The sequence below is a fragment of the Seriola lalandi genome, unplaced genomic scaffold (assembly GCF_002814215.2).
Source record: "Seriola lalandi dorsalis isolate HSWRI2012SDOR001 ecotype SW California unplaced genomic scaffold, Sedor1 jcf7180002054795, whole genome shotgun sequence".
NCBI lineage: Eukaryota > Metazoa > Chordata > Actinopteri > Carangiformes > Carangidae > Seriola > Seriola lalandi.
In genome coordinates, this window is record NW_019525348.1 from 427311 (window position 1) to 445285 (window position 17975).

General features: G+C 45.8%; 1 protein-coding gene across 5 annotated transcripts in view; it reads right to left on the reverse strand.

The window, feature by feature from the left end:
- Positions 1 to 495: 495 nt before the first annotated feature.
- The window catches only part of zswim8 (zinc finger, SWIM-type containing 8), a 33871-nt gene continuing 16391 nt past the window's right edge, over positions 496 to 17975 (reverse strand). Inside the window, exons 8-27 of one of the 5 annotated variants that reach the window (XM_087179145.1) lie at positions 17194 to 17395; positions 16662 to 16837; positions 15132 to 16473; positions 13460 to 13591; positions 13037 to 13216; positions 12232 to 12415; positions 11949 to 12029; positions 11731 to 11829; positions 11486 to 11610; positions 10102 to 10426; positions 9491 to 9646; positions 9012 to 9234; positions 7541 to 7830; positions 7214 to 7437; positions 6318 to 6812; positions 5070 to 5295; positions 4794 to 4967; positions 4581 to 4700; positions 4040 to 4218; positions 496 to 2891 (exon numbers count right to left, since the gene is read on the reverse strand). In XM_087179145.1, coding sequence (XP_087035271.1) covers positions 2688 to 2891; positions 4040 to 4218; positions 4581 to 4700; positions 4794 to 4967; positions 5070 to 5295; positions 6318 to 6812; positions 7214 to 7437; positions 7541 to 7830; positions 9012 to 9234; positions 9491 to 9646; positions 10102 to 10426; positions 11486 to 11610; positions 11731 to 11829; positions 11949 to 12029; positions 12232 to 12415; positions 13037 to 13216; positions 13460 to 13591; positions 15132 to 16473; positions 16662 to 16837; positions 17194 to 17395 — 5137 coding nt within the window. In that variant the 3' untranslated portion in view covers positions 496 to 2687. Of the gene's footprint in view, positions 2892 to 4039; positions 4219 to 4580; positions 4701 to 4793; positions 4968 to 5069; positions 5296 to 6317; positions 6813 to 7213; positions 7438 to 7540; positions 7831 to 9011; positions 9235 to 9490; positions 9647 to 10101; positions 10427 to 11485; positions 11611 to 11730; positions 11830 to 11948; positions 12033 to 12231; positions 12416 to 13036; positions 13217 to 13459; positions 13592 to 15131; positions 16474 to 16661; positions 16838 to 17193; positions 17396 to 17975 lie in introns of all 5 variants that reach the window. The other 4 variants (XM_023425733.2, XM_087179144.1, XM_087179146.1 and 1 more) reach the window with 4 other exon arrangements.

Here is a 17975-nt window from a genome sequence, read left to right on the forward strand (position 1 = left end):
GCAAACCAGGATGTGAAAGTCAGGGACATAAACCAGGCGACAACATGCAAACTCCTTCAGCTCTGGATCTCTGCTTCAGCTCCATGTGCTTCTTGTTGATTTCACATGATGCTGAATTTCTACAGGATCAAATTAATGTAGAGCTACTGACAAAGAAAGATGTTCTTAAAAAAAAAAAAAACCCTGTATATATTCATGTGCTGCATAACTGCAGACCTACTCAGACATATTGATGGTTGTTGCTTGGATGAAAACAGCTCTCCAGGATGAATAGAAATGTGGAAAATCAAAACATCTGAGGTGTGAGTTGTGTTGCTGAGAGCAGAGCCCCCCCCCCCACTGTTGATGATCTAATAACAGAGGCTGCTGCGCCCCCTGGTGGTCACTGCTGAGCGGCTGCTGCAGCCTCAGGTTTAAACTGGATATAAATGAACCCCACACATCAGTCACAGCATGTTAGTGTTTTTAATGAACTTTATTAAGTAAACTCTACACTTTTAGTATTGCTTTTAACTTTTTATTTATTCATTTCACTCTAAATTAGAACCTTTTGCAATCAGCACATATATAACTTTTCAATCGAGCTACACTTTTTGAGGAATACAAAAATATCACAGTACATTTTCTACTAAGTCAACTTCACCTGTGAGGTCCAGAGCCAATCAGAGAGGCAGGTTCAGAACCACAGCAGCTGCCAGGACAGAGATGGAACATCAACATGTCTTAAAGTAACAGCACCACGGTCTATGAGCTAACCACACTGAGGGAAGGGGGCCACTCACTGACAGATCCGGGTCACGAGGCTCAGTGAAGCAGGGCTCTCCACAGCCAAACCACCTGTGACTCATTTCAATACACTAACACATATTCAGTAAAATGTGAACTCTGAACATGGCTGAAAATGAGACACAGTCATCGTCTTATTCACTGTGTGTGTGTGTGTGCGTGTGTGTGTGTGCGTGTGTATGACAGCCCAACATGCTTCCCATTGAAAAACCAAATGCTTAGACCTCAACCATCTTTTCTCCCTTGTAAAACCAAACCGTCCTCATTAACCACAGAGCAGAAATGTCAGCTGTGAGGCCAGAACGGCTCTGTTACTGCCCCTCGTGACCAATGGAGGGATCTGGTTTTACAAGAAGATAAACTTGGAGAGATAATGACGAGGACTAACTGATCAGTTTGGCAAATGCAGGTCTGGTTAACATCAGCACATCCGAGAGAGAGAGAGAGAGCAAACACACAGCTGTTTCCCTGCACTGTTAAAAAAGGGAAGTGTCTGGGACTGTCATCCACATCAGCTACTGCCGTCTGTGCATTTGAATTAGTCAGTGATTTGAATGCTTAAAACAAAGGCTGGATATGGACTGATGATCAAAACCCAGTGGCACTGAATGCTCCTTTTCTGACCACCTGATGTAAATCCTAATTCTGTTGTTTTCTTTTAGCTGCGATTTTGTACAGATGTTGCGATTAGACAGCATTACAGACCGAATTTGACAAATGAGTTGTTTTGTGATATCTTTTGTAGAAAAACAAATTTATATGTAGAAAAAAAAAGTATTGAAATTTGAGATTGATAGTGAAAATGTGTGGAGCTCCTAATAGGAAAAAAAAAGAAACGCTACTCGTCATGTTGCTTTAAGGAACTCTGAAAAAATAAAAAGATCCTCAGCCCTGTTAACAGGTCATTGCAAAGGCCTGATCCAGATGTTCTAACACTGAGTGAAACTGGAGAGCCCCTAGTGACCCGGCTTGGCCCAGTAGTGGTTAGACGGCCTCTGGTTTTGGTCTGGAGCTGTGGTCATGTCACTCCTCAGCCAGGCTGAAATGTAAATATGAATCCCACACAACAACAGCACCTTTAACACTCTCTCATTCTCTTCCCATTTCTCTCTGCTTACATGTCAATATTCTATACAAAGTATCAAAAAAGATTAAACAAAATACTGAAAAATCCTCACCCGTACTGACAATATAATTTCTCATATTAAACCTTTTTTTTTTTTTTTATTTTTTATTTTTTTTTTATTCCTTGCAAATCTTCCTTTTCTCCTGCAAAGATTCAGATCCACAGTGACAGCAGCTGCCACTCTGGACAGGAATGTTGCAGCGTGAAAATGACTCACACTCATTCATTCAGAACAAAGCTAAACAAAACTACTAAACACTGGAAATGAAGTGAGGATGGAGGGTGAGAAATCCCCATCGATATCTTCAGTTTAGGGGAAATGGAAGAGACGAGTTAGATGCAGAAACGAAGGAGTACACTTTAATTCCACAGTTACACAAACAGGAACCATGATAAAACAAGAGTGAGGAGTCAGTCAAGAACAGAGGGGAGCAGGGAGGTGACCCGGCTCCTCCTCTGAGCTCTGGGCCTACAAACACCCATAAAAAAGGAAGTCTCTGTGGGTTGGGGGTTCGGGAGCTGATTGTACTGCCTGTGTGCTGTGTTTGCTGAGTCCACATCACAGGGAGGAGGCTCCCCGACAGAGCCAGACAGCAGAAATGTGGCCGGCTCAGTGCAGTGGCAGTAGAAATGCTGGAGGCCGAGTAGGTGCTAGATGGGACTCCTCAAGCTCGGCCCAGACCCAGACCCAGACCCAGACCCAGGCCCAGGCCCAGGCCCAGGCCCAGGCCCAGGCCCAGGCCAGGGCCCAGCACACCCTCGCTCAGCGTGCTGCTCAGGGAGAGAAGGTTGCCATCTCCAGGGAAATGCGCTGCCACAGCTCCTTGGTCTGCTTGCCCCTCTTCAGGTTCTGCAGCACGTCGTTGAACTGCATCATACCCACGGGCGTCAGGCAGAAAGCACCTCGAGCGCTGCGGATGATGTTGACGAAGTCATCGTAGTCAGCAGGTGTCAGGTGGATGAGCCGGTGGTGGATGTACTGCAGAGACAGAGAGGGAGGTGTGACGGTGATCAAACAGCACTGAGACACAGCAGCATGAGTCAAGACTGATGAGTTATAGAATGGAGAAAGCGTGGCGGCCCATTCAATCTGATGAGAGCTGTTCACTCATGCACATCCTTTTTATGCCTGTGATTAAAGAGTATTTGAGTCGTGTGATACAAATGTGGTTCTTAGTTATTGAGCTGTTCAGTCTGAAGTGGACTGTCTCTGGTTCCAGTCTGAATTGCTGCCCACATCCCTGATTGGATTCAGATTGGTCAGATGTGCTCACTGACGGCTGTTTCTGAGCCAATCAGAGCTCTGTAGGCCGGATTAAGAACAGAAACATCATCTTCCTTCACCAGAGCAAGAACTGACTTAGAAAAAGTTTTTACTGTTTATTAAAGCCCTCAGTGGATTAACTCCCCCCTACATTACAGACCTTTTAACCTCCTACACTACATACAGGCCCCTCAGATTGTCAGGCAGGGGTCTCCTCAGGTGCTTTCTCAGTCATGGCCCAGAGATGGCCCACAGCCTGCCCATGTCAATCAGAACTGCCGTATCCATCCACTCTTTCAACTCTTTGCTCAAAACATATTTATTCTCATTAGTGTTGGTGTTATGTAGTGTGCCAAGATCAGCTGCCTCCCTCATTTGGTTGTTGTTTTGTTGTTTTGTTGATGTTGTGCAGCACTCTGGTCAGCTGTTTGCTGTTTTTAAATAAATTTGAATTTTGAAAGCGACGGGGACAAATGTAGCTCAGGAGGTAAAGCGGGTCGTCCACTAATCAGAGGGTTGGTGGTTTGATCCCTGGCTCCTCCAGCTGGTGTGTGTGTGTGTGTGTGTGTGTGTGAGAATATGGCTTGCACTTTGAGTTGTTGCTATATAAGTGCAGTCTATTTCAGATTCAGGCTTATTCAGGATTACAGCTGTAAACATGTTTCCTTCAGTGACATACTTTAAGTTAATTGCTCTTGGCATCCTCTAGCTGCTTCTGTGTGGACTGGAAATGAGTTGCAGGGACCACACATCATTAACATAAACCCCTCCCCATATTAAAAATATAATGTCAGAGGCAACAAGTTAAATGAAATGGCAGTTGCTCCATTATAAATACAGGCTAGGCTGCAGGTGTGTCGTACCTGCAGGTAGGCCTGTTGGCAGCGCTGGACGAGCTGGTGGAAAGCAGGTGTTCGGAGGTGAGCGTGGATGTGGGCGGGGTTCAGCCTCTGCAGAGCCTCCATGATGATCTCCTGCAGGACGAACGGACTGAGGACGCCTTTTGCTGCTCCGACACAGAACTGGTACACGTAGTTGACTCCTGACAGGACGGACACGCAGAGGGGAATAAGAGGAAGGAGAGGGTTGGTTATATAGATGGAGAAAACAGGAAGTGACAGTTAAGGGGGAGGGGACAGTTTTTGAGAGGGTGAGGGGTTGTTTTTTTATTGCTTTTATTGTGTAAAGAACTTTGTATTACGTATGCAAATAAAGTCTGATTGATTGATTGATTGATCAGTTCTTCTTTTGCTATTCTTGTTGTAGCTGTCCGCTGCTAGCTGCACAGCCACACTCAAGTATGAACCAGATGCATAAACAATCTGTTAACTAGCCATTACATTCCTGTATCAGCCACTAAAGTCCCGGCTCCTTTGCTGTCCATTCATGTGTGTGTGAGCTCACCCAGCCTCGCAGCCAGTCCCAGCAGCCACTTGACGTCCTCGGTGTAAGGTGGGCTCCTGGAGAAGTTGTTGGGGTGGTCGTTGTGAGCCCTCCTGCCCAGCATCTCTAACGCCAGCATGCCTTCACACAGAGATCACATGTGTTCAGTTAACCCTCTCTACTATGTGCACACTGGTTAGAGGAAAACAGAACCGTAGGTCACAGACTCCTCACCAACTCTGTAGGCAGAGTGCAGGTAGTGCAGGCCCTGCTGGCTGATTGGCTGGCTGTGCTGCTCGTCCTCTACTGGGAAAGGCGTGCTGACCAGTGAGCCTGGCTGGGAGGAGAGGGAGGGTAGTGATGCTCCCTGGATGGCCTGGATGGTGGGGCCCGCGTGGACGCTGCCAACTGTCAATCATGACAAGCACAACATACGGTTCAGCACCGACTAACATACTCATCCCGTGGTGTTATAACACTTACCAATGTAGTATATCTGAAGTGGCTTACATTTAGAAGAACACTGATGACAGCTAACACACAGTGTGTAGTCCTGACCTGCTACAGTGGTGCTGAGGGGCAGGCCGGTCTCAGTGTGGTAGGGATGGACGGCGATCTGAGTCATGGACGGTACAGGGACACCAGGGAAGGTCACAGCTGTGGCTGCCATTGGTGGCTGGGGGCCAGCAGCCACTGAGAATGGGTATTGGGCCCCTATGAAGGCTGGGTGCATTCCCTGAGGAGGAACACACACACACAAACACACACATGTGCACAAACAGTTAGGCTGAGTGACCTGCACTCGACTGTACCATGAAAAATGAAAGAAGTGTGAGAAGATTTGTATGGAACAAACAATGTTTCTATCACGACACCAACAGATTTAAAGATTCATCTGTGTATAAGTGAGAGTAACAGACCCCGAAACTGTGGGTGTTTCCCCTAGCGCCACTTATTCTCTCAATTCAATGATTAATCCACAGAAAACGCCTGACTTATCAATTATCAAGTAATCATTTCAGCTGTAATGAATGTACGGTAACACACTGTGTCCACAAGCTATTATCACATCTTCTCTTTATTTGTTGGACAGATTTTCCACCTCAGCTAAGCAACACTTTGTTCATAAGAAAACCTGTTCCGGAAACACAGAAATCTGCCGAATAGAGAAACAGCAGAGGGGAAATGTAGTAGTTGATTAAACGGATACTTAAGTTAACTCTCTGAAAACCAATTAATCATTAAATCAATTTTTTAGGCATCAATATAAAATCTTCTCTGGTTCCAGCTTCTCTACTCTGGGGATTTGATGCTTTTCTATCACAGTGACGTGATGTGCTGTGGAATCTCCCTTTTCTCCTGCTACTTTTGTTTAATTGTACATATCATATTATTATCTATTATTTATCTTCTTTTTAATTATTTTATATTGACATTTTGTGGTTTTTCTTCTCTTTGTATTGTCCACTTTTCCAGGCCACTTTTCTTGCCATGAAAGGCAAGTAAATAATTTTTTTTTTTTTTGAGGCAAGTGAAAGTTTTAAGTAAGCTTTTTTTATTTTATCATTATTTATTTTTTTGTTTTTATTTTTATTTATTTTTATTTTGAAAATTGCTCATGTGTGTCAGGCCATGTCACTGTCTGCCAGCTGCCATTCCAAGATGTAAAGACAACATTAAAACTGTCCAGCTTCTCTGTTTCTTAATAAAAAGAAATTCCACATAAAGCCCAGTGTCCGTGTGAAAACCAGTTCTGACCTGTGGATATGCAGCTCCAGATACAGGGAAGACGGTGGGGCGGGGGACATGCTGCAGAGGGTGTCCCAGGTACTGGGGGGTGCAGACGGTGGGGAGATGGGCCTGGATGGTGGTATAAGGGTGGAGGCCCTGGCTGTGGGGGTGAGCCATGGCCTGCCCAGGCATGGTATGGGACTGGTAGATGGTGGAGCCCACAGAGATGACGGGTACGACGGCTGCTGCGGTGACCGAGGCTGTGACTGTCGCCACCCCCGTCGACTCCATGTTCGCCCCGCTGTCAAGCACGCAGCTGGATTCAGGGGGCCTCCTGCCCGAACCCCCGTTTGCCCCGCAGCGCCCAGAGGTTTCCCGCTGCTGGCCTGAGCCCCCGCCCACTGACTGCTCGTACAGCCAGTACCACTGGTGAGCCACCTCAAACAGAACCTCAGGGTACACACCTCCACCCTTGGCTGCTTCTTCTACTGCCATGCAGGCCTTCTCTAGCATCACATTGTCCTGGAGGGAGACAGGGACAGACGGGGATAGATGAAGACAGGGAAGTGAAGAAGATCAAAATGGATCATTCATTTGACTTTATTTACTACAATAAATTATTGGTTTCATTAGCAGTAGATTTCAGTTTCATAAATTTGAGCTGACTAACAGTTTAATAGAAGTTCAGCTGCAATTAGGATTTTATCATTGCATTTTAATCAAATTCTGAAATTACTAAAAGATAAAAATGGACTAAATTCAAGTTCATATTGTGGTGCTACAAAAATCTAGTCTTAATTAAAAAAAGGAATTATCGTGACATGTTGGAACCAAGTACACTTACAAACACATTCAGCAACATTTGACGTACATTGCAACAGGTTGCTCAATTGTTCTGAACTGTAAACCCACTCCCACAGTACCTGCTCTTTGCACTGCACCAAGGCTCTCTGGATTTCATTAGGATTCAGGGCGTGAGCATGAGGCAGGCAGCTCAGGGCCAGCTCTGCTGCTGCCCGAACCATGTTGGGGTCCCTGGCCCGCGATGCTCGGTCTGCGAGGGATGCCACCTCTGGAGGGGTGAGGTGACCATCCCAACACTCCACCAAAATGTTGAGGGCAGCGCTGCCGATCTCCATGGCCTGGCCTGAGAGGTTAAAAGACAGTGGATTAGAACATCTGGGTTTGCATGTTTCTGTCTAACTCCCTCTATCACTCACACACACACACTCACACACACTCCTCCTCACCAGTGATCCAGGACACATGGGACGAGTAGGTCCTGGACAGCCAGTTGGGTGAGACAAAGTTGTGGAGGCCAAGAGCATACAGACCAATCTCAAAGGCACACAGGTGCAGGTTTCTGTGGGGCCCCTGGTGGCCCCCGCTGGCTGAGGGCTGGGTAAAAATGGAGGTGGAGGAGTTTCCACCGGCTTTGATCAGAACAGTCTTGGCAAGCTCAAAGTAAAAGTGGGCTGCTGCCTCTGATGGCTGGTTGGGCACGTGGGGGGCGTGGCACTCTGGACGTCTCCCTTTGTACCTGAACACACAGACAAGTACGACAAGTTTATTAGAATTCAGTTGTTCAGAATAAATCAGGTTTGTTATCAGGGAAACCTGATACCTGAGCTCCTCAGCTCAACTTCAGCTCATCTCAGACCCACGTTTTTACTGTTGCCTGCACTGTTCTCTAATACGTTGGGATTTTATTTTCTCTTGCCCTCTCTTCAAATGGGATTTACACATGTGGACATCAAATTCAACAGTTTATTGATAGTATTAAAGTCAGTTTGATGGGTATTTAAAGAATTTCCACCATTATACCCCTTGTCAGATTACTGCAGGAGAGAACTGCCGCACTAATCTGACTAATACTATATGTTTTCTATGCCATTTCATGACAGATTTGTAACACAGAACTTTACCCACGGGACAGATTGAAATGATTTTGTAATTTAATCCTGTTTTAGACTATGAGGAAGTCAAATTCACAACTCTCACATTTCCTCAGAGCTTTATTTGTGCAGTGTCTAATATGTAATGTGGAAAATTCTGCATAAAACACAATGTATTTGTAAACCACTTATTATGAATGTTGAACCAAAAATTCTGGAAGGGTCAACAATGTTTACTTGTCTTAACATTAGCTTGCTAGGTTAACTGGCTAGCATTAGGCTAGTTGGCGAGCTTTTTTGAGAGTAATATTTGGCACCTGGATCATTCATATGAGAAAATAGTGGATGAAAAAAGAACATTTACTTGCTAGAAATGGCGGCCATCTTGAATTCTCAAGTGGCCAACGTGTTTTATCTAAAGAGTAATACCCAAGGAGGATTTGTGCCAAGTTTAGCATTTGTATCCAAATTTGAAAGATCGCTCTGACATATGCAGTTATCTGCTGCTTGTATCTCAGTATACCACTGATCATCATTTTGCTCTCAGTTTTGCTTTGGCTTAGGTAATATCTGTTTAAAGCTCCATATTTTCCTCTTCTCTTGTGTTTTATTTGAAGTGTTGATCCATAAGAAAATATATCAGTGGTTTTAAGATCCAAAAACCATCTCAGTGTATTTTTACATCTTGGTGAGCCAATGAGGAGAGAGCAGGCTCTGAGCCTCTTGGGGCAGAGGCGTGACTGCTTTGTTGTGACATAGCATCACATACGCTCTTTAAAATAAGCTCTTTATAGTATCAGGGATCTGATGAGGAGGGCGTGTTTACCTGCTGGTGTCAGTGCTCTTGGCTCTGGCCCCGCCCCCTGCCCTGCGAGAGCCACTGGAGGAGGAGGAACCCAGTGAATCAGATGATGAACTGCTGATACTGTCACTGTCCTGGCCCCGCCCCCAAGATGTTGCTGCCCAGCTCCCCCGGAGCGGCCGGCGACTGAGGGTGGGGGAACTGTCCGAGGTCGTCTCCGGAGCGCTGCTGTCGATACTCGCCATGCCTGTCCAAACACCACGACCATCACATCATGTTTCACATCATTAGTATGTGTGTTGATGTGAAGCTGTTTCAGTATGTGGCACATTGTTGGGTACAAGCTGGATGTACAGAAATACCACATATATGACCCAGATTCAAACACTTCCTGTATGATGCCGTGGATGTAAGTGGAGGTAGTGACAGAGTAAAGGCTGTGTATTCTCTGATGCTCTACCAGATCAATAAAAAAATAGAGACATTATTGCCAAAGTGTGTACCTGTGTGTTTCTTCTTCTGCCGCACGGGTGAGCCCCAGCAACGTTGGCTGTATCCACAGCGCGCCCCCAGTGCCAGCCGACTGGGCACCGTGGCCTCCAGCTTAAATGGAGCCGTTTCATTCTGCTGGTCATTTGATGACGGAGGCCCATCTGATACTGAGAGGAAAGAGTCTGAGTTCTATCTCCATCAAAGAATACTGGGCTACCACAGAGTGATTCTCTACTGCAGGGTAGCTCGCGAGCTAATAGCTCACCGCTGCTTTAAAGTAGCTCACCCAAAGGTTCAGAGAATATAGGAAAGCATTGTAACACAACTTCACGAAGTAAAATTTGCTGCAAATGCAACTAATCAAAATCAAACACACACTCAATCAAGAGTCTCCTGGCAGCGCAATAAACATGTTCAAAAATGTTGTGGTGAACTTAATACTATAAAACTAACAACATGTATGTTTTCAACTAAAGGGTGAATGTGCAGCATAGAGAAACCTATTAGTGTATAGTGTAAATGTCTAATAACTATTAAACCTGAAACTGCTGTAGATCCTCAACAGTATCATAAGACACGGCGCCTAAAGAAGGGGTGCTGGGTTGGGGGTGTAGGTTCTCACCATGCTCCCTGGTCTCTGCAGTACTCTCCCCTGCTGTGCTGTTCTGTACTGGGTTCAGATCGGCCTGATGAGCCACCTCTTCTCCAGCCAGTGTCACAGCAGAGGACGAGCTGGAGGAAGAGGCTGCCACAGTCGTTGCAGAGGAAGATGAGGGGGCGTGCTTGGAGACCCCCCCAGTGGCTCCGCTCACTCCGCTGCTGTGGCTGGGGGCGGTATGTTTGGACGGGCTGCGCTGGCTGCCAGCTGCCGGCTTGCTGGAGTAGAAGGAGCTCAAAGTCTGAGGCTTATGGGTCTGACTCTCCCTGTCCAACAACTTATCCAATATCTGAGGATGCGAGCGAGAGAGAGAGAGAGAGAGAGAGAGAGAGTAGTAGCCTGTGACCACACTAACATACAACATGTACTTGGAGAAAACAATGCCAGCACCACAGAAGCAGCAATATATGTGTCACAGCCTGAAAAAACAGCAGCACTATACATGACAACTATAATCAGTCTCCTCACGCTCTGCCTTTTTATTGATTTTACATCTCATACTCACCATTTTATATCAATATATTGATTCTTTATTGATCCTAAACAAACACTAATTACTTTAGTAAACCTATAATACAATGATTACAATGATGACTGTTCTTGTTCTTTTATTTATTCATTCTATTTTACTTAACAGATTATATGTGTGTATATATGTACTTTTTCCTGATTATTTTCCTCATTATTAGATGTAGACGCAGACAAAGTCACATAAAAGGTGGCAACCCTAGCCACACCCCAAGCTCCACCCACCTGGACCCACCATCCAACCGTGCAGGATTTGGTTTCTCTGAGTGTTTACCTGAAATCTTTTTATTGGATCACTCAGAAAACAGTCAGCCAATCAGAAGAGAGGCTCAGAGCTTCCTCTCTTCTGATTGGCTCACAGACCTGTTGTTACTAGAGCTCCAGAGAGAAGCTCAAGAGAGGAGATGTAAAACTACACTGAGATGGTTTTTGGTTCTTAAAACCACAAATATATCTTCTTATGGATCAACACTTCAAATAAAACACTGGAGAAGAGGAAAATATGGAGCTTTAACATCATTTGGAGCTGTGTTTCTGTCCACACATTATGGTTTGGTTGCCATGAGATCCTGAAAAAATACCTGGCTCTTGAGCAGCTAAATGCTCCACTATGTCCACCAGCTGGTCTCTGACTGTGTCTGAGCAGGTAATGGGCAGTGAACCCCACTGAGCTTTCTCACTGAAAACATGAGAAATGAGCTGAAAAATGCTGAGATGCTTGACAGAGCTGAGGGAAGCTACAGAGTTGGTGATCATTCTCTCTGAGTTTAACAATATGATGAACCTTTTTCACACTTCACATCAGAGTAGTGATGGTTACCTTCTTCAGCTTGCTCTGGTCATCCTTGTAGGTGATCATGAGAGCCAGAGCCAGGTCACCCTTCACCCGTCTGGTTCCTTCACACAGCAGAGGATGCTCTGCCTCACTGACTGTGGTCTTCATACCTGCAGTCACACAGGGGGGAGACATGAAGAGGGATAAGGTGTAGACAAAGAGAAAAGTGGTGAGGAGGGGAAAACAGATACTGAGGCAGAAATGAAGGATCAGCAAAATCATATCTTTACCAAGTGCAGCGACGGCAGCCTCGAAGCCCAGCTCCTCATCACCAGGCATCTCGTTGTTGCGGTTGCGGCTTGGTGGACGGGAACCCGTTGGGGACACAACTGCACAAACAATATGGATAAAATTGAAAAGGATGTTAATTCTTGAAGTTCCCATTTAAAACATTTTCATTTAGAGATTCAGAATAATTCCTTCAAGGCCTCGTGGTTAAAACATATACCATGTAACGGCAACATCACTGGTCTGAATCCAGCTGTGTCGCATGCTAGACCCCTCTCCTCTTTTTTTCCTGTCTGTATCGCTACTGTCAAATAAAGGCAAAAACATAAACAACATAAAGGTATCTCAGGTATCTGGTCTTGATTTGTTTTTGTTGGACATACAGTATTTATGTTACATCTTTGACGTTTACTATCAGACAGATATTGAACCTGGCCAAGAAAAAAATCAATCTTATCCTTCTATTTAAAATGTTGCCTGGTAAAACAATATTTGGTACTTACCTGGGGTACACAGCACATCGAAGATGAAGCTGGCCAACATGAGAGGCAGCACAGGTCTGTAATCACAGAAGTTTCCGTCTCTGAGCTGCTCGGCTCGCTCTCTGATGGCCGACATCTCCACCAGGCCCAGAGGAATCTTCTTCAACAGAGCCACCACCTCTGACTCCTGGTAGGCCAGCTTCACCTGGTCAGCCCACACACAAGCATCAGTTCGCTCCACATACTTATCATTATTATACAATATCATTTGGATATACCATACACAACACACATGCATGGAGCTTATACAGGAATAAGCCCATTCCAAAATGACAACTTTTTATTCTACTAAATTTACAACATTTGGCAAACTCTCATTTTCAGAGTGATGTTCAGGACACTCACTCTTCATTGAAACAATACTATCAGGTCAAGTAATCATCAATCATTCCCCATCTCTTATTTTCTGTCATCTCTCCTCTGTTGCCAACTGTGGAGCAGCTCACCCATGTGTACCAAGGTAAAGAAGCTCAATTAGTAATTGCCATTTAATCCATGAAAGATTCAAATTGTTAATCAGGTGTGATGCTGTGTGATGGTGCTCAAATCAGGCAGACACGCAAGTTAAAACAATCCACTGAAAACCTGGAGGGCACTTTTGGACGTATCACTGTAAGTTTCTTTGCATTAACTGGATATCATTAGATAATAAAGAATGAAAAACCACAGTGTTTTATAGCACAAGTACTTTGATAACAGATCAAATAAAAACCCGTGCAGAGTGTGTGTGAGTGTGTGTGAGTGTATGCGTGAGTGTGTGTCAGACCTCCAGAGCTTTGGTAGATGCCGGTGGTCTCTGGAGTTCTAGGGAGAACATGCCGGTGCTGAAGGCCAGGTTGTGGAGCTCCAGCCGTTCACTGAGAACAGTGAGGAGGAAGGCGGCTTTCGACAGTGTGTTAGTGGCTACCTGCGTCTGACGGCTGGTGGACACCTTGCTCTTCTTACCCTAAATCCAACAACAAGGGAAATAATGATGATGGAACGTGAAAACTTTACTTGTGATGAGCAGATTCTATCCTTTTGTATAGTTGATATTTGTTGGTCAGTTACAAATAGGCACAGTAACACAGTTAATATAAAACAGAAAGGCTCAATATCATACTACACAGTTCAAGATGCTGACTGATGAGTTTGGAGACTGTGACTGTACAACAGATGGAGAGAAGAGAAGACTGTGTTCACTGATTACCTTAGTCTGTGGCTGCTCCACCTTTAGGTCTGGAGGGTTGGCCAGCAGGTCTCTGGCCAGCTCCACAGCCAGCCGGCACGCCTCGTTACTGTAGCCGTGAGCGTAGAGGGCCTCGGCACAAGCAAACAGCACCTGCTCACACACAGCAACAGTATTCAGGCCAGTACAAACAGCAGTGGGGTTTCATCTCTGCGTCTGGGAAGTATTTTTGTCCAGTGGTATCACAGTCAGTGAGGTGTAAACACTGTTTCAGTCGATCTACAACCAGGAAAGCAGAGGATTCTCCAGCAGTAGATCTAGTCTCCAGTGGACAGCCTCATCACATTGATTTGCAAATCACAGATTGTGTTTAATTGTGGAAAATCTTTGCAGTTTTTAAAAAATCCTTTCCGTCAGTTAATCTATTTATAACATTATATTATATATTAACATTTTACTCACAAGCTTTGCTGTGAAGACAGATCATCATCATCATCATCATTCATTTATTACACACAAAATTCAGAGTAAAAGTAAAGTAAAAGCACAATGATTATAGCAACGTGTGAAAATGGAACACCTCAATAAGCTTATATACGATGCTTTTTTTCTGGTCTTGTTTGTATGTGAGGGGAGGTCAACTGGAGTCTGTCGTTTAGCTTAAATACAACATTATACATAGTACGAGCATTGTCAAAGATATTACATTCAGTAAGCTTCAAAAAACTAACAATGGAAAAGAGGGTCAGTGGGAGCGTTTACTGTTGCCCATGATAAATGACTTTTTTCTGTAGAATCTGTAGTTTCTCCTGATAACTAGGAAAAGTTTATATGAGGCTCAAATACGGACTAGCAAGGTTTGAGGTGCTTCAAGTGGTAAAAAATGCCTCAGTTTAGAGAATAAACCAACATATTTGGGCAATGTTTTGGTCAACTCATTGACCTGGACCATAAAATGTAAGAATTCATCAGGGTGAACCACCAGGAATTTGGAATGAACATATTCAATGTTAGTTCGATTTCAGATGCACACTGATAGAACTAAGAGCAAGCAACATGCAATCTGATTTTAAACTGATGGAGTTTAACTCAATTATCTAAACCACTTATTTGGAAGAGAAAATGAAGGCAGCAGAACACAACAATCCAAATCTAAACTGCCATCCCACTGACAGTGTGTTGGGTTTTGACCCACAAAGATCCCTGCACTCTTGTTAATTTTTATGTGTGGGCTTTTGGCACATGTCAGTCAGATGTGGTAGCCTGTAAACTGCTAAACTTCAGGGGTCCAGATGTGGTGGTGGCAAGTGACCAGAGCCTCAGCAGTCTGTATGCTACTCTGTGATTTGTGCACAATCATGAAGCGATGGCAGCATGACGGCTAACGTTGACCTATTTTTAGTGCCTACCCACACAGATATTGCACCAATCATATGACAGTACTGACACTGTCAGTCAGTGCTTCATGCCCAAAGGAGAACACCACTTTAGGTTGTAATGTCACAACAGTAAGATCAATTAAATTTAGATTTCTTCTTTTGGTAATTACTTTTTTGCTCACATTGTGTGAGGCTGTGATTTGTGTGGTTAATATGATGGGAAGGTGGGTGGGTATTTGTATCATAACATCCATACCTGTAAAGGCCCAGCTGTGAACAGTTTAACCAGCACACCATTGGGTCTTCTTGCTTACCTCCATGCGCCCCTCCTGCTCCAGCGGTTTGATCCCTGCAAAGATGTCTGGCTCCTCCTCCTGGTGATTGTCAGTCAACTGTCTTTCTGCTCCCTCCTCTGAGGCAGCACTCAGGTAGTATGCCTGATAGTCGTCCTCGCCCACAGCTTCTCCTCCTGCAGCTCCACCTGCTGCCTCTGCTCCTTGGTTAGCTGATCCACTTGGAGCTGCAGCCACGCCTCCTGCTGCTGCTGCTGCTGCTGCTGCTGTTGCTCCACCAGCTGCCGTCTCTCTGCGACCCCTCGGTGCCTTGGCAGATGTTTGAGTGGTGCCTGATCTTGCTGTAGTGGTGGAGGTGGAGGGCTGGTTACTGCCAGCTGAGTCTACATCTTCATCTCTGTTCTGGACGGACTCCACCTCCAGCTCTGCTTCCTTTTCTGCAGCGTTGGGCATGTCCATAACCACCACCACTGTCTCTTTGGCAGGGAAGCAGGGTGGAGCAGGCTCTGCAGCAGGAAGTGGGGCAGAGCTATGGCTGACACGCTTGGCTTCAAACATCTTGCCTCCACTGCTGCTGCTGTACTTGCGTGAGTCTCTGAGCAGTGGGCTCGGGGAGGGCAGCATCTCTGGTGGCGGGGGGAGAAACTCAAACGTGTTGCTGGCCTCAGCCCCAAGAGCCAGACTGCAGCCGTCATCCAGGCTGAGCTCAGCCAGGTCGGGCTCCAGGGAGCTGTCCTCACTGCTGGTTCTCCGCTTGGCACTGGCATGCTTACCACCTGCTAACCCTGCACCCCCTCCAGGACCTCCTACAGAGGCCCCCTTCCCACCTCCCTGTGTCAGCTTCAGCTTCCCTCCAGAGGAGGAGCCTGGCCCTTTGTACATGCACTTCCCTCCTCCATCTTCCAGGGCGAGAGAGACGCTGCCCCCCAGACGGACCAGCATCCCTCCCCCTCCGCTCACTGACAGACCTTTCCTCTTGGTCAGAATGGTCTCCTTGGGTCGCACTGCCACTTCCTGTTGAGACAATCCACTTCCTCTTCCTTTATAATCTCCCCCAGCTCCACCGTCAGCTCTCCCCCCTCCCCCTGGTTCAGGAGGTTCTCCACCCCCTCCTGCAGCAGCTTTGACCCCTCTCTGATGTTGCACTGCTCTGGACCAGCAAAACGTGGCACTCTTCTTATCAGCACTGCAGTAGGTGATGCCGTCCAGTGGGTAGGCCACCTCCCAGTTAAAGTAGCAGGACTCCACAGCTGGCTTGAAGCCCTGGAACAGTTTGTCCAGGGACTTGCGATGTTGCCCCCGCTTCACGATCTCAATAACCTTGAGGTGCCACTGCTTCAGCTGACCTGCCAGTTCCAGACGCCTGGGAGAGAACAAACCTTTATTTATCACTTGAGTCTCTACTTAATATTTACTACCATCTTACCTGTGTCACTGATGGAATCATGAATTGATAAACAAAACGTTTGCATGGGATTTATCATATTCCATGACCAAATAAAAACTCCACAAGCAGTGTGTAGCCTAGTGTCAGTGGTCAAGTGGTCTGACCTGCACGGACTCATCGTGGGGTCAAGCACTGCCAGTCTCCAGAGCACCACCATCTCATCACACATGCTGGCACAGGCGTGAGCCGCCACCTCCGACTGGCCGTTGCTGCGCCCGGTGTGGCCACTGGCGCTGCTGTGGGATGCTGACGTCCGAACACTGTACCACCAACTGATGATCTGAACACAAGCAGCCAGACAACTCAGTGAGGCGTGTGTGTGAGTATGTGTGTGTATGCATGCGTGTGTGTGTGTCAAAAAATATACAGTATACATCCAAGGTCACCAGACGCTGTGCTGTACAGACCTGTAACCTATAAACTATAAATCATTGAGAATTGAGAATTATTTTTGACGTTTCTATTTCAACTGGCACAGCTTTTCTAGCATTTATGGCATTGGTTATGTGATGCTATATAATAATAATAACAACAATTATAATAACAACAACAACAACGACAACAATAATAATAATAATGATGATAAGTGTGTGTTTACTTTCAGCAGCTACAGCTCGTGTCGTGTTGAGTTTGTACCTGTTCGTAGGTGAGACATTGCTCAGTGAGGATCTCGAGCAGAGGAGCAGCGTTGCTGTCCCGTCTCTTGAACATCTCCCTGACGATGGACAGAAGGTTCCAGATGCCTTCTGGCTCTCGGCCCCTCAGGGGTCTCAGCAGACATGCCCACTCAGCGGCGGCCGGCGGCTCCGTGGATGATAGGTACATGGAGTTTACATCACTGTGAGTGAAAGACACACAAAACACTGTTTTTACAGAAGTAACACTGTGATGAATCAATCAGGAAGAAAGAGTGAGTGTGTCATTCAGTATCAGGGTACAGCTATTTTCTGTATTTCTAATAGTTTCTGGAAAACACTGGAGCTCTATGGCACAGACGTTTGGATACAATGCTTATTACACACTTTTTTTTTTTTATTATTTTTTGGGCACTTCTGCCTTAACGGGTTAGGGACAGTGAGAGATAGACAGGAAATATAGGGGAGAGAGAGGAGATGACATGCAGCAAAGGGCCCCGCAGTAAGGACTGAGCCTACATGGTATGTGCTCGATCAGGTGAGCCACCAGGGAGCCCTGGACAATACTTCCTTTAGCCATCATTCAGTGTGACTGCATTCAATTCAGATTCCGGGAAGTGTTATGGAAACATTACATGGTCCAATTAATGTCAGCAGAGACAGCAGCAGTTTCAGCGCTCCACCTGTCTACACAGGCTTCATTCAGACACACGCTCACTATAAACAACTGAAAAACACAGCTGAAACACTTCCTGTGTCGACACGTTTTTACTCTGGGTCTAC